This window comes from Phalacrocorax carbo, chromosome 3 (genome assembly GCF_963921805.1).
Source record: "Phalacrocorax carbo chromosome 3, bPhaCar2.1, whole genome shotgun sequence".
NCBI lineage: Eukaryota > Metazoa > Chordata > Aves > Suliformes > Phalacrocoracidae > Phalacrocorax > Phalacrocorax carbo.
Genome location: NC_087515.1, coordinates 10,295,363 through 10,310,035, shown reverse-complemented (window position 1 = coordinate 10,310,035; position 14,673 = coordinate 10,295,363). Strand labels below are relative to the sequence as shown.

Sequence of the window (14,673 nt, the reverse complement as noted above, 5' to 3'; positions counted from 1 at the left end):
TTAAAGTTATAGAATTCAAACTTTAAACTTTTTAATAAAATCTGAACAGATGATCTGTGCGCTTTTTTTTTTTTTTTTTTTTTTTGGAACTGGCAGGTTTCAGGCCCTCTAATTGGCTTCCCAGCTTTGCAGAGTAATTACAGCTTCAAGCAAACTTTGTCATCTGTGGTTCAGAATGGTGTAAAGTAAACAGAAGGTTTTGAAATACAGTTTGTAGTTAGAGTTGCTGAGGAGAGTTTAACTAGCATAACTACTTAATTTAGATAGTAGCAGTTATTTGAAAAAGATAGTCTTAATGTTTTAGAATTGTCAGACTGTTAGCGAATAGGGAGACAAAAGTCAACCTCTGGTATGTACCTGATTTTTTTTTTGTTTTAAAAAGAGAAGTTCAATACTTGAGAAATGCCCATTGCATTTCTTTATACTGGTTTTATTTAATTTTTTCCGTTTTCTGTATAGATCCAAAAACGGCCGAACAAGTGCTACAGACTTGTTGGAACAGAGATGTCAGTTTCTGTTACTCATTTTGTATTTTGCTGCTTTGAACAAGTGTTCTCCCTCAAGGTTTTTCATCCGCTCTAATATTAAAAGGGGAAAATTCTCATGACCGGCATTTAATCCCAGGAAGACAGAAAGCTTTAGGATTAGAATGTGTAATTCCAAGTTGTAGATGGCTAGCATACAAGAACACAAAGTTGAGTCTGTCTGTTTACTGGCTTACTCATCTTTTTGAATTATAATTTAGACTTCCAACTGTTTTGAGTTGAGATTCAGCCCTTTAATTACATATGTTTATGTATAGTAGGAAACTTGAAGACATTATGGTGGAGTGTTCTCTACTCTTGGTAATGACCCAACTATCACTCGAGTGTTTGGAGCCAGCTCTCAGTAACCAGTTTCACTCATTTTTCTGTGCTTTTGTAGTTTCCAAACTATTTTCTGTCTAAAACTATTATGTTTTTTCGAGTAATTAGTAGGAAAATATTTTGGTAATTAGCAGTAATTTTGGTAATTAGCACTTATTCATGTTAACTTTTTTTTTAAGCTGTAGGTGAAAGACACTTACAAATAAGTTTTTAATCATGTTGCAATCATGACAGGAATGCTGCTTATCCCATATATTTGTATACAGCAGCACATGAACCTTGTGGGTGTACTAAGTATCAGCAGACTTCAGTTACTCTTATCTACTTGAGAAGGACGGGCAGCACACCACTTTTAGAAATACATTGGTCCTCCACCTCTTTCTGAAACTCTTTTTTGCTTCAGAAGGGAAGAATACAAACACATGCAATTTTAACCTTCCACAAGGGAATTAAATCTGTTGCCACTTTTAACAGAATATTTGAAAAGCTCATTAAGTTTTGATACATTTTATATTTCAATAGCATCCTTCAGTGATAGTGAAATGGCATTTTTTTTTTTATGTTTTCAGTGCCATTTTCAATTGCTAGGGTATTTTTTATTACCTTTAATTGATTTAGTTAATTGTCTGTAATAAAAACTGAGAGAGTAAATACTCTTTGGTAGTTACAGAACTTAGTATATGCATCCATATGTTTTGTTCTTGTTAAAAATGCACATCATCACTTTGAGAATTGTCTGAAGAAATTAATATAGATAATACCAATAATACATCTATATATTAGATACAGATTTACACAATGTACATACTATTATATACAATATATTTATTATACTACATCTACTATACTATATATAGGTAAAGACCATATTGTAGGTAGCATTTGGACATGGGGAAGCTTAATTCTGTTCCAATTTTTGCATACTTGAGTTTGCAAACTTAAATAACGTATCCATTTTTTCTGTATATTTGCAATCAGAAGATGAATGGTGAAATTAAAAATCTTTGTGTCCATTACAGGCACCGGAGAGGGGTGTGCTTTTTAATTGTTATAGACTTTTCTGCAGGTTTGACTCTGCACCTTTTTGCCTTCAGGTTGTCCCAACAGTCACCTCGCTTTTCTGTCCCTGGCAGCTTCTTTAACCTTCCTTCTCCTAAAGCAGCTACTCTAGATTAGCCGTACTCTAGCTATCCCCCAAGTTTTTCTTCCTCACACAGGTTCCAGTCTTTTTCCTGTCCCATTTCCACTCTTCTCCTTCTATCCCTATGTCTTTTGTTCCTCCCACCTCTTCTGTGAATAACTTGCTGTATGCCATCTTTCTGTATTGGATTTTGCCTCAATGAGGTAGTTTCTTTTTCATATTGTCCAAGGAATAGGATGAGGTACTGTGAATATAGGAGAAAAAGCTTTCCATTCAGCAGGTGTAGAGGCAGGAGATAGCTGCAGCCTCTGGATTATACTCAATGCATAGATTTTCAATGATTCTATGCTTTAGTAATTGTTATTGTAATTTTTTACCCTCTTCCCACTGCACTCTTATCCGTCCCACATGTAGTGTGGCCAGATGCCTTACATTTTCACAGGAATACTAAAAGGATATCAAAGGTCTTGGTTTGCCAAGTTTTAAGTCTTGTCTCTGAAAAGCAGTATTTTCCAGCAGTGTGCAGCTTTAGGCAGACACCCAGCGAAGAAAACTTCAGCCTACATGATTGAAGTGTGATAGGATTAAAGATGAGAGGGTGGTTTCGTCAGGAGTAAGATGAGATAATCTTAGAGCAGACAATGCTTCTAGTCTCTTCTGTTGTGAAGGTAGCCCGACACATTCCTTAGAGCTACAGCTGAGAAAGTTAAGAAAACAAAGAGCCTGTTAACCCTAGCCTCACTGTCATCATGATCATATCTTGGATTTCAGCCGTATCTCTGAAGATGCAGATTTCTTTGCACCCAGCTGCAAGCCTGGTTAAGTGTCCTAAGCAGCTCCATGTCATCATGCTGCCCAAGTTCCCGTAATCTGCTTCTGTCCCCGTTTCTCTTCCAGCTTTTGTGTTAAATTCCCTCTTCCTGTGTCCATCCTGCTGTAGCTCTTTCCTCTAAATGTTGAGGATGGCTCTCATCCCATCCAAGACCTAGCTGAGTTTATAAAAGCAGTGAGGTTGGATTACTGTTTCTCTTCTGAGTCTCCACAGTGTATGCACGTTTGTTAAATGTAATGTCCTGTCCTTGACCAGTGAGCAGTATGACTTACATAATAATTTGGAGATGTATGGTGAACATACAGGTTTGTGCATCAAGTAATACACACCAGTGTACTGCAATATTTACTTTATTCCTCCTTCGTTCCTTAGACATGTTTCTGTCCAGCTTCTGAGGTGTTCTGCTAAGCTGCAGAAAAAATTCCTATCGACAGACATATCCACTTCCACTTTTCTTTGCTTTTTCAAATAAAAAAAAAATGCAGTGTACATGAAAGTTCTTAAATCAAGGCATCCTTGCAAAGACCCCCCTAAAATCATTTCTTTCATGTCTGTATTAAGGATAGTCCAGTACAAGTAAGTCTGCTGATATTTGTTGTGGCTTTATATGATGGAGACAGAGGCCATTCCTTAGAGAATCGTGCCCCAAATTATTTAGGTGTTCAGGCATACAAACCAGTGCCTTGAACTAAGGCTTTAAGCTTGTTATGAGCTAGTAATATTAAGGAGAATTGCTTTACTGTATTTTCAGTATGCAGCTGCATTTCAGAAGGTCAGCTGTGAGTATGCATCTTGTGCAATTAACAGTGGCAACAAAGGTATAAGGCAGAAAGCAAAAGCAGGGTAGAGGGTACCTTGCTATGGTGGGTGTTCAGAAATTTGCTGGGTCTGATGCAGTTCCTTGGAGAATATTTAAAATGCATTTGAGGTTTCAGGACCCTGAATCTGTGAAGAAAAAATACGTTAAGCCAATATTATTTATTTCTGTGAAAGAATAGCATGCCTTGTGTAGTGGAGCATGTCAGATAACATGACTTTTGTAAAGTGTTGACATTAACTGGAATAAATAAAATGTAATTCACCAAGAATAAGTGCAAGGTTTTATTCAACTACATCAGTGAAAGGTGTGGGTCAACTGGTATTTGCTAGCTCTACCAAAAGGAAATTAGTGGGGGATGGTAAGTGAACAGGAATTCTGTTGCCATATTCATTATTGACTGATTTGTGAGTCTGATAAAGCATTTTAGGTGACACATTTGATTTGGATCAGCTTTGAACAAGTGATAGCATTCCAGAACATGAGGTGTGATGTTTGTATCTGTCTTGTGGTAGCTGCAGGAAAACAAATTACACTTTTGACAGAGTAACCTTAACTTACAAAAACGTTTAAATATATTTGCATGAATAGAGAGTTCTAGTACGTCAGTGTTTTGCAGGTGTAACGTTCAGTGCAGTATGTCGCATCATAAATCTAACACACGGTCCCATTGAACCATTGCCTGAATTACCAGTGTTGTGGTCTTGTGAAAAAGAAGTAATAGGCAGTCTACTCTATGTCTAGAATTGTGTGACAAGGAAGATCTTGGATCTGAAAGCACAACCTGTGAGGACAGATTGGTTGAACTGATTTAGGCCAGAGAAGACTGAAGAGAGATAAAGTAGTGTTCGAATGCCTAAAAGGGATAGTTGCTGAAAAGATAAATCAGTCAACAGGGCAAGAAACAATATGCTTAAATTATAGGAACAGTTGCATTAAATGCTAAAAGAGATCTTCCAACTATAAAAATAATGAGTTTCCTTATAGTTGGATGGAATAGTTTGCTTACAGAGGTTTTGAAATTACTGCTTTTCGGGGACTGTAGAAAGAGTTTAAAGCAATGTTTAGCAGAAACAGCGTAGGTAGACATGATTCTGCCCTGGGGCACAAGGAGAACTAGCTGATTTCCTGGGACAGCCCCACTGGGGGTGTGCGTGGGGTTATTCTATATTTAATAATCAGAGTAGTTTCAACATCTGAATTTTCTCAGATAGGGTATTTTACAATAAATCTAATCCTTAAGTGACAGTCATGTGGGGAATTGTGGCATGGTTATCACTGAAGGGAAAATGTCACATTCTTCCTGCCAGGTACAGATGGAAAAATGTGCCTGTGGCTACTGCTGTTACCTTGGCATACTAGAGAAATCCGGGATCTAATACTCTTCAATACTCTCATAACACAGACCTAGTTCGCAAACAAAGATCACACTCTTGATATGGGCAACAATACAAGTTCCATCACTTCCTCTGACTGCTTTCTTTACCTTATGATTATTACCTGCTACCTTTTGTTCAAGCCCATGGTTATAGTGCCATTCTGTATTTCCTTATATGTGCTGGATACATGCTGGATAGGTATACATAAGCTATACGTATTTTGTCTAAGTGATTTTATTTGCTCTTCACCCGTTAACTGGCAATGTATAAAAAAAGGTAATGTCATGTATTTCTCTAGAATGTCAGCTAATGAAAACAGAGCGACCAAAGCCAAACACATTCATTATCAGATGTCTTCAGTGGACCACTGTCATAGAGAGGACGTTCCATGTAGACACTCCAGAAGAACGGTGAGGGCTTTATTTTTGTTTTGCTTTCTGTGTTCTTTACTCAGAAGCCGCGGCACAGTCTCTGCTGGGACTGCACAGCTATCAGCACTTGGAACTGTAAGATTCTGAGCATATCTGAACAGTTATTTGAAGAACATATGAGTCAGCTTCTGTAAAATATTAGCTGAGCTCATAGCTAGTGTAAGAGTCGCCTGCGAGTAGGTGGGATGAGTGTGTTCAAATAAGCCAAAACTATGTCATGATATGTCTCTGAAGTGTTAAATTTTGAACAATAGAAGCCTGCACTGAAGTATTTTCCAGCCTCTGTGTCTTAAATTTTCCTTTTATTCTTCCTAATATGCTCCTTTTTTGGCACAGAAAGAAGTATGTTTGTTATAATTTATTTTATGGTTCCTTATTAGTTTTTCTTGTTTCAATAAACATAGACAAACTCTTAACTTTTTTTAATGCACCAAAAGCATGTAGGTGCTATGGGATGGTGTACCTTGCTAAAATGTTCTATACTATGTCTCTGGTTATGCACTGAGTCTTCCCACTGTGGGCATCTGTCCTGTTGAGACTAATACTAGGTGTGGCTTAATAAATCTTACTTTATTTTCTGTGAAAATGTCTTGCAGGGAGGGAGAATACAAAGTCTCTTAGAATGTCAAGTTATTATCAGAGAGTATAGGATAGCAGATGACATTCCATGCTCTCATTTGTATTATACCTGGAGCAAGTGTTTTCAAGTTTTCACTATTAAAATATTTTAAAAATCAGACAATCGTAATTCTTGAAATCAACCGTGCAGTGATCCTTTTTGGTGCTGGTCAACTTCACCACCTGTAACATAGTGCATAATTTGAAAGGAAATTGAAGTTATTAATTTACACGAGTCTTCTGCTGTGTAACATGAGAATTGAATGTTGAAGCAATGTAGCATGTGAAAAATGTTATAAACCATTTATTTGGATGTATTTAATGAGTTTCTAATAGGGGTGTTGGCTTGTTCATGATAGGGAAGAATGGACAGAAGCAATCCAGGCTGTAGCAGACAGACTTCAGAGGCAAGAAGAGGAGAGGATGAACTGTAGTCCAACTTCACAGATAGACAATATAGGAGAAGAAGAGATGGATGCTTCAACAACCCATCATAAAAGGAAGGTAATGGCATTAAAAAAATAACTGAAAAGTCTAATATGTAAATAACTTTTGTAGAATGGTCTAGTTGTGTAAAACAATATGCAGAGAAAAGTATTTCTACATAAATTTCAGTGTATTACAAGTATAAAAGTACTTTTTTATTTCAGTAAAGCTGAACTGCTCTAGTTTTATGTATTTTTTATGCTATCTGATACGGCACTTCTGAAAAATGGTTCAACTGTTCAGGCACATGTTAACATTCTGCTTATTTTTTGAATATTATTTTCATCTTTTCCTTTTTGTTTGTTGACTCTTTCAGAAGTATGATAATAAAATATTTTTCTTAGACAAGTAGATTTGCCCCCTTTCTCATGCAAATAATACCCAGTACAAATTTGCATGAGAAAGGCTAGCAGGATGTAGCTTTAATGACCTTGATTTTTGCTATCTGGGAAAACAACTCTGATTTAGTTTTCAATGAAGTAAGAGAAAACAGTGTTTTCGTTTTTTGTAGTCCTTCACAGCTTTTGGTGTAAGTAGGAATACGTATGTTGTTGGCTGTAATATACTTGTATCTCCAGAGTCAATAGGATAAACACACAACTAAGAGCATGTTTTAAAGATTCAGTGCTGTACAAAAGTTTGCGTACTATTTTGTGTTTCCGTTTTGTCCTCTGTTTCTGTTAGTATGGACTACTCTTGAAGAATGGATCATTCAAATGGATGTCTCTCATTTACTATAAAGGATTGACATGATTAAAGAAATGCATAGAAATGGCATAAGAAATAATAACCTGTTTCTGAAGGACTGGCTTCATTCTTTCTAGCTAGAAGTGAAACCTGTAGAAAACTAAGTGGAAGTCTGCTGACGGAGCGAAATAGTCTTATAGCCAATGTAATTGAGTCCCTTTGAATGATGAACGATGAAAAGAAATAGTGCATGTGTGCCTTTACTTATAGATCCTGCTTTGTTTGTTGCACTATATGAAGCAAGAATCATAGAAAGATCAGTGGCTGAAAACTATGCCCTTATGAATATAGCAAAGGTGTCATAGGAACCTTAGTTCTATCATGTCCGAACTTTTCAGAACTTGAGTTTGCAGTGAAACACAGTTCTTTCATGTTGTTTCATTGTATGCAATTTTCTAACCTTTCTCTGCTATAGAAAAAGGTAAAAACTAATTCTGTACAGCTATAACAATAACTCTCATGATACATGGTCAGGTTGACACTGAACTTTTAGACTTGTGGCATAGGTGTTTAATGATTGTGCTCCAGGGTAAAATAGGATAAGTGACAGCAAGACAGAGGCAGCGTTCGAGATGTGTCAGTCTTGGAGAGGCAGTGCGGTTATGTGGAAGGGATTTGGGTTTGCTCTATTAGAGATCAGAGCACTGCTCCAAGTCTGTGTATCCCCTTAGTGGAGTACAAAACCACTGCATAACAACAAACATTTTAAAGGTATCAGAATTAATGCTGCCTTATATAAGCAGTTTATCTGGAATGTATGCTTTCCTTGTTCACAGTGCAGTGCATTTTCCCATACAACAAAAGGGGTTGTGGGAACAGGAGGAGAAGGAAGATCAGTTTTGTTTCTGTCTTGCCACTTGCCCTTTAGGAAATGCAGAAATAAGATGCTGGGACAGTGCATGTGTAATGCTGCAGGATGTTTAACGGCTTTGGCAACAAGCCAAATGCAAACTCTACAAAATAAAGGTGAAATGAAAAATGGTGATATTCAACACCTAAAAATAGAGCAGAGTGGAGTTTTTGTAGCCAGTGAAGAGCATACTGAGGACTGCAAGGATTTTCTTTTTATTTTATTTTTGCCAAAACTCAAAATCCCACTACAGATTTCTGACTGTTGTAGCTGAAACATTCTCAGAAGTTTTTGGAATAAAAAATATTAAGTGGTCATAATATCGGGGAGTTGTCGCTCCCTATATGTTAATGGAAATTGGGAAATATATATATATTCTTTATAACGGTGTCTGTTTTGTAGAAATGTTTCTGAAAAGCTTCTGATTAAGCTTTTGTAGGTGTTAATATAATCAGAACATTTAAACTATAATGACTTAATGGATTTCTATTTCCTTTATTTTTTTTTAGTACTGGATTTCTTTTTTTTTCAGGGATTTTTTGCACAATGTGTCCTACAAGCTTGTTTTGTCACCTGATTTTACATCTAAGCCCAGTGAATTTTGCTTGTGCATGCACCAGATGGTATACTTATGAGTAGCAGAGGATAATCAGATTAAGAAACAAGACAGAGAGGAGTGGGCCTATTCTTCTCTAAAAAGGTAGCAAAAGGTTTATGAAGAAAACAGTCTTTCAGATGTAGAACTTGATTTGAACAGACGTGACAGCAATGTCCCTGGGCAGATTAGATGGAAAAACCAAAAGCACGTTTTAAAAAGTTTTTTTTGAAATTTTTAAAGTAATGTCAACGTGCCACTTAAGTTTTACAGTAATAGCATCACTAAAATTAGGAGTGCTAGAAATTTTTATGAAACTGGTTTTATTTCTTCCTGTACTATTCCTTGTAAGTAGAGTTTCTTCCTGATGAAGTCAGGTGAAAACTCCAGGTGCTATGATCTTTGTGCAAATCAGGAATTTTTAAAAATGAGTTCCTTGGTAGGAGTTTTCAACACCTGTAGTGGGATGTACTCTTTTGAGCAGATCATCCATAGGGGAGCAAATAGGCTTTACAGAAGGCCATCCATCATGTGTTTCTTCAGTTAGTGTAGTTTCCTGTAGCTTCATTGCTTTTCCTTTGTTCACAAATTTGTTTTGCAGGGTGCAGGATAAGTAAAGAAAAGATTTTTCAGAGGAAACCAGAAAGTAATGTAATGAGGAAAAAGATTCAATCCTCAGAGTTCAGTAGGAATGAAAAAGGTGGAGAAAGAATCCAGTCTTAAGGGAGCCTCCACACTTGCTTACCAACATCCCTCAGGGTTAGGAAGTATTTCCATTTTTCCACCAGTTTTCAGTACACCCTTAGCTATGGCATCTGTGTTTTTATCTCCCAAGGTCTTGTGTTCTTTGGCAGACTTTTTGAGTTACCCTGCACTGTGTATCATCTCTAAGCCTTCTGCTGAGCTTGTAAAGAATGAGAGCATCAGGAGACTTTATTCTTAGAACTAGCACTACTGCCATAACCTGCTGTTAAGCCATGGCTCAAAATCTTGCAAACCTATTACCTTCCTCTTATAAATATACATATTTTTAAACTTGTTTTCACTGAGCTTGCAGCTAGATTCATGACTGCTTTGATGAACATTATGTAAGCAGATTTTGGGCGAATGAGTCTTTCAATTTGACTGGCTTGCTGCCCTGAGCATCAAACCCATGTCTGTGCTCAGTCAAGCCAAGATCCTCCTCCTGTGTGCGGGCAAAGGGCTGCTTTTCTGAGCTGGTTTTATGCAGAATCTGATGGTCTCTCTCTAAGTCCAGCATCTCAGAGAAGATCAGAAGTATGGGAAGAAGCTACCCATTTGAGGCTGCTATGATCCCATAAAGTTTTGAGTGTTGGAAGTGATAAGTTGTTACGGTCACTAACTTGGAATTTATCAAGAAAGCTGTTGGCCATTCTATGTTGGGAACACGATAGTTTATGACCAAAGATACGGAGGATTCTGCCCTGAATTACTCATTTTTTCGCCTAAATTGTGTTTTGAATGGATTTTTCATGTGTTTTTGTCAATCGTCACTGCTTTAGCACAAAAGCAGTTTTTACTCGATTGTTATAGAACTATTGAAGTAGATAACATGACTTTCCAAAGTACTGACTGTGATATTTGAGAAGTCTTACCTTTAATTGATTAAGTACTAGTAGCCATGTAGTGTTTGGATCACAACTTCACATACTTCATCATCATCATCACTAGTTGTGACACATTATACTGGTTTTTAGAAAAGTTGCCTGTTTAAGGATTGCTCTGCAGGCATAAACTTTTTTACACTCACTTGTGTGGATTTGCTTTAGGTGAAAAGTATACTGAACCTTTGAAGTTTCTGTTACTCATATTTTTTACTGGGATAAATGCAGTTTCGTTCTTCCTGATGTGGTTTTGGCAGCAAAATAAGATCTGTCAGTGCAAAATGTTTAAATATGTTTATGTGTGAGCAAAGAACAGAATTCAGTAAGGATAGTTTGCTTAGAAGCTACCAATCAACCATTACATGGAAAAAAAGATTTAATTCCTGCTGATACAGCTAGAAAATTGATATATGAAAAGCATCTTCTCTTTAATAAAGCTTTGAAATATCCAGCTATCCAGGTGTTACCTTAAGTAGTCTGTTGGAGACCTTTTGCAGCTTTCAAGTTCCAGGTTGAACACTTAAAAGCTAAGGAATTACAGCGTTAAAGTGGTTGATGGAACTTCAATTCTACCTCATATGTGAGCAGATTTCAGACTGACTCTGAGTAAGCAATTGCATAAATTATTTTCACAGTTTGTCAACAACAACTTCAGATCCACAGTAATAGTATCATGCACTTGAGCTTAAAGAAATAAATAATTTCAGAAGGAAATTTTGCCCTTTATTCTTTCTCACAAGAGCGACTGTATTTTGCTGCCACTATTTGTGATTGCACACTGAGGATATGCCCAGTAGCTCTACACTGGGAATGTGTGTGAGATACGTAGGCACCGTTTAGAGGTGTTTCTGGTAGGGATAAAGGAAGTACTAATTCCGTTGTGGAAGACACAAGTAGAAGTTTATCTCGAACACCAGTATTTGAGAAAACTGCCTGAGGCTGCAACTAGCAATAGAAAGAGACACTAGGAAGATGAAAGATAAGGCATGATCTTTTCTCTTCCTCACACATAACAGGATTAAATATATTTAACTTAGCAAAACTGAGACTCAGAGTATGATTACTCTCTATAAATGTTTTGAGGTGTATTATTCACAAAGAAAGGAAGGTTACTGATACTGCCTGACAGTACTATAACGAGAAGAGGTGTGTATGTTGCCTTTCAGAGCTTTTAACTGCTTTCCTCAAGGTTCCTGGGTGCCTTAACGGTCTGTGTGTGGTTATGTGGCGCTGCAACAAAGCCAGTAACACAGCGCAGTGAAAGATGTGCTGTGGTAACACACAGTGGAAACCAGTGATTGGCCTTGAGGTGGCCAAAGAAACCCTGTTGTCAATCCAAGGTGACTCTATGCAGTTGCTGCATTCTCAGAATTGTGCTGTTTTTTCTACATCCTCATCTTTGCATCTAATGTATAGACCACGGGGTTGATGCTTCTGAACTGGCTGTGAAATGAACTTGCAGAACTAAGATGATATTGACTCAAGCTTTGTGCTCTTGAAAGTGGCTAAACTGCTTTGGAATCTGAGGTGATCTGGTCATATTCTTGCAGTGTGTGACACTCCAGTTGAGCTGATACTGGGCTCAAACTGTCTGTTGGTGGAACTGGCTCTTGGGTGTAGTACGTTTAACCTGCAAAAGTAGGGTGATACTAGATGTCTGAATAATCGTCATTATAATGGAGTCACATGAAAGAGGAAAACTTGCCACCTCTTCCTTTTCAGAGCCAGATTGATTAATGTAAAAACATGTAATTGTAATTTGTATTCAAATTTTTTAAGGACCACCTCTAATACAAAGACTGTTGTAGAGTTTTACTAGCGTAATATTGCAGTGAGGATCGTGTATATTTAAAAAAAGCCATCAGTGCAGTGGTTTGTTACACAAAACCTACTGCTATGCCATGTTCTTGTGTCCCTGGTAATACATGAGTTGATGAGGTTTCCTAGCTGTGGAGAATTCATGAGATGCTGGTATAGGCTAAGACTTTGTTCTGCGTGTGCTTTGTAAAAATAAGTGTGTGTTTGTAGTATACTCTGCAGTACTTGACTTTAGAGAACTATAATAATAGTGTCGAACAACATATCCTAGTGGTTTAAGGATGCAGTTAACTATTACGAACTTAATCGTAGAAATTTACCTATCTTTTTAAACTTTTCTTATTATACTGGTAACAGCATTTGGTTATATACAGACACACTTGTGTGGATATTGGAACTGGGATAGCATAAGTCTTGCTAATCCTTGTTCTTTGCTCCTTATAGACAATGAATGATTTTGACTATTTAAAACTACTGGGCAAAGGCACGTTCGGCAAAGTTATCCTGGTTCGAGAGAAGGCTAGTGGGAAATACTATGCTATGAAGATTTTGAAAAAAGAAGTCATTATTGCGAAGGTGAGGAAGGTTATAATATTAATATTGTGTCACTGTTTTTGAATGGAATAATCTCTAATACGTAAGGTATATTTGATTTTTGGTGGTAACTGAGTCTGATAGAAATATCTGTGTATCTTCAGAAAACAGGAGTACAAAAAAAGTATGTGTACCCATTTTGCATGCCTTTTTCCAGTGTCTTATAATCTAGAGTGAGCTAAAGCACCAAGAGAGTTCACTGAGCAGGAATATAGTGCAATCCAAGTTTAAATCAAGAAAAAGTGCATTGCAGGGTATCTTCCATACTTAAAAAATTTTTCTAAATCAACCTCATTTATCTCCATAAACACAATTAATTTAATGGGCCTGTGCTCTGTTCCTGCTGTTAGATGAGATGACTGCATGGGCCTAACAATTTGTTTTTCAGTTTTTGAGGAACAAGAAAAGTCTGATGCTGATGTCTGAGGAATTGGTTTAAACTGGCATTGTCCAATCACTTAAACTTGATTAGTTTAGTGTTACTAACTGTTGTGCTCGGTCACGCTTTTACTAACTTTAAACTTGAAGATCATCTACTCTGAGCTTTGTTTCTCTCAGTTCTAAAGTTTTGAATCCCACTTGGACAGAACAAGTTGAGAGCAAGAAACCTCCATGCTATTATCACCATGAGACACAATTAAAAATAATCCCAATTATTAAGTAAGGAGGTTTTTGAGGGATGTGGATCTGACTGGGAATTTGGAATGCCTGAGGCTAACGATACCAGTATTTGGAAAAACTGAGTGTGATGGGAACTACTGTGGTTCACATATATTTTATTTTAAAGTATCTTTCAGATTTTTCTGATTTTCCTATTGGCCTATGAAAACGGCTTACAGAGTTTTTCAGTCTATGTTCATTTGTCCATCTGTCACTCACTTTCTAATACTTTTGAATGTGTTGATCAGTTTCACTGAAATTTGTTAGAGGAGTAGGAACCTCAGAACCAATTATATTTCCTTGAGTTTCATTAAAACCAGCCCTGATGCAAGGGGAGAGACTTAAATTCATGTCTTCAGCAGAGAAGAGACTGTCTTGTGAGTTCTGTGTGCCCCTAGCAGCTGTCTCGCGTGCGCTGCAGGCAGGTCGGCATGTATACGATTTGGACTAACAGCAACAGAGTGCCCTTTTATTCTTCAAAATCAGGAGAAACAAAAAGAAAAGAGAGTATCCCTGCTGCATTCTCCTGATTCTGCATGGGAAGGAGTATCTCAGTGGCCCTCCTTGTAAGACTTTATAAACGGCAGCAATCTCTGCGGGTTGCCCTGTGGGTCTCAGTCTCTGCTGTGTGCAGTGACCCAGTCTCCAGCCAGACATCCTTCCCCAGTGCTCTGCTTGCCTGTGGCACCGAGGGTGTCTTTGTCACCTAAATCAGAGTTTTATCTCTGACTGCTATGAGCTCCTGTTCTGCTGCTGCTTGGTTTTACCCTTCCAGCCTTCAGTGCTTTTCAGCTTGTTTCTTTGCATCCATAAAATAAAAAAATGCATTTTTGAATTTTAGGGTTTTTGCTTTTACTTTGCTGGCTTCTACAATATCACTGAATTTTACAAGGATTAAAACTCATTCTCAGTTAACTTTGTTACTTTTGTTAATCCCTGTTGAGCAGAGATTCTTGTTCGTAGAAGTATGTATAAAGCCAGAGAAATTTTGAAGAGTTCAGGGATGCAACTGTTCATTGATCTGTTTACCTGAAAACAGAAAGCTAGGTCAGTGATAGATTGGCCAGAACCTCGCCCTCCTTGAAGCAGACCAGGGCCTGGTTTTCTGACTATTTATAGACTTAATAAGAAGATTAAGTGTGTGAGGAAACGTGCCTTTCATCCTGTGATGAAAATGGGAGCACCTCGGTCTTTTATATTTTATTTCCTCAGAA

The 14,673-nt window shown here is 37.4% G+C and overlaps 1 protein-coding gene across 3 annotated transcripts in view; it reads left to right on the top strand.

The window, feature by feature from the left end:
• AKT3 (AKT serine/threonine kinase 3) overlaps positions 1-14,673 on the top strand; it is a 160,597-nt gene that overhangs the window by 89,416 nt on the left and 56,508 nt on the right. For all 3 annotated transcript variants that reach the window (XM_064445803.1, XM_064445802.1, XM_064445805.1), the window contains exons 4-6: positions 5,334-5,445; positions 6,444-6,588; positions 12,650-12,781. In XM_064445803.1, coding sequence (XP_064301873.1) covers positions 5,334-5,445; positions 6,444-6,588; positions 12,650-12,781 — 389 coding nt within the window. The remainder of the gene's footprint in view (positions 1-5,333; positions 5,446-6,443; positions 6,589-12,649; positions 12,782-14,673) is intronic.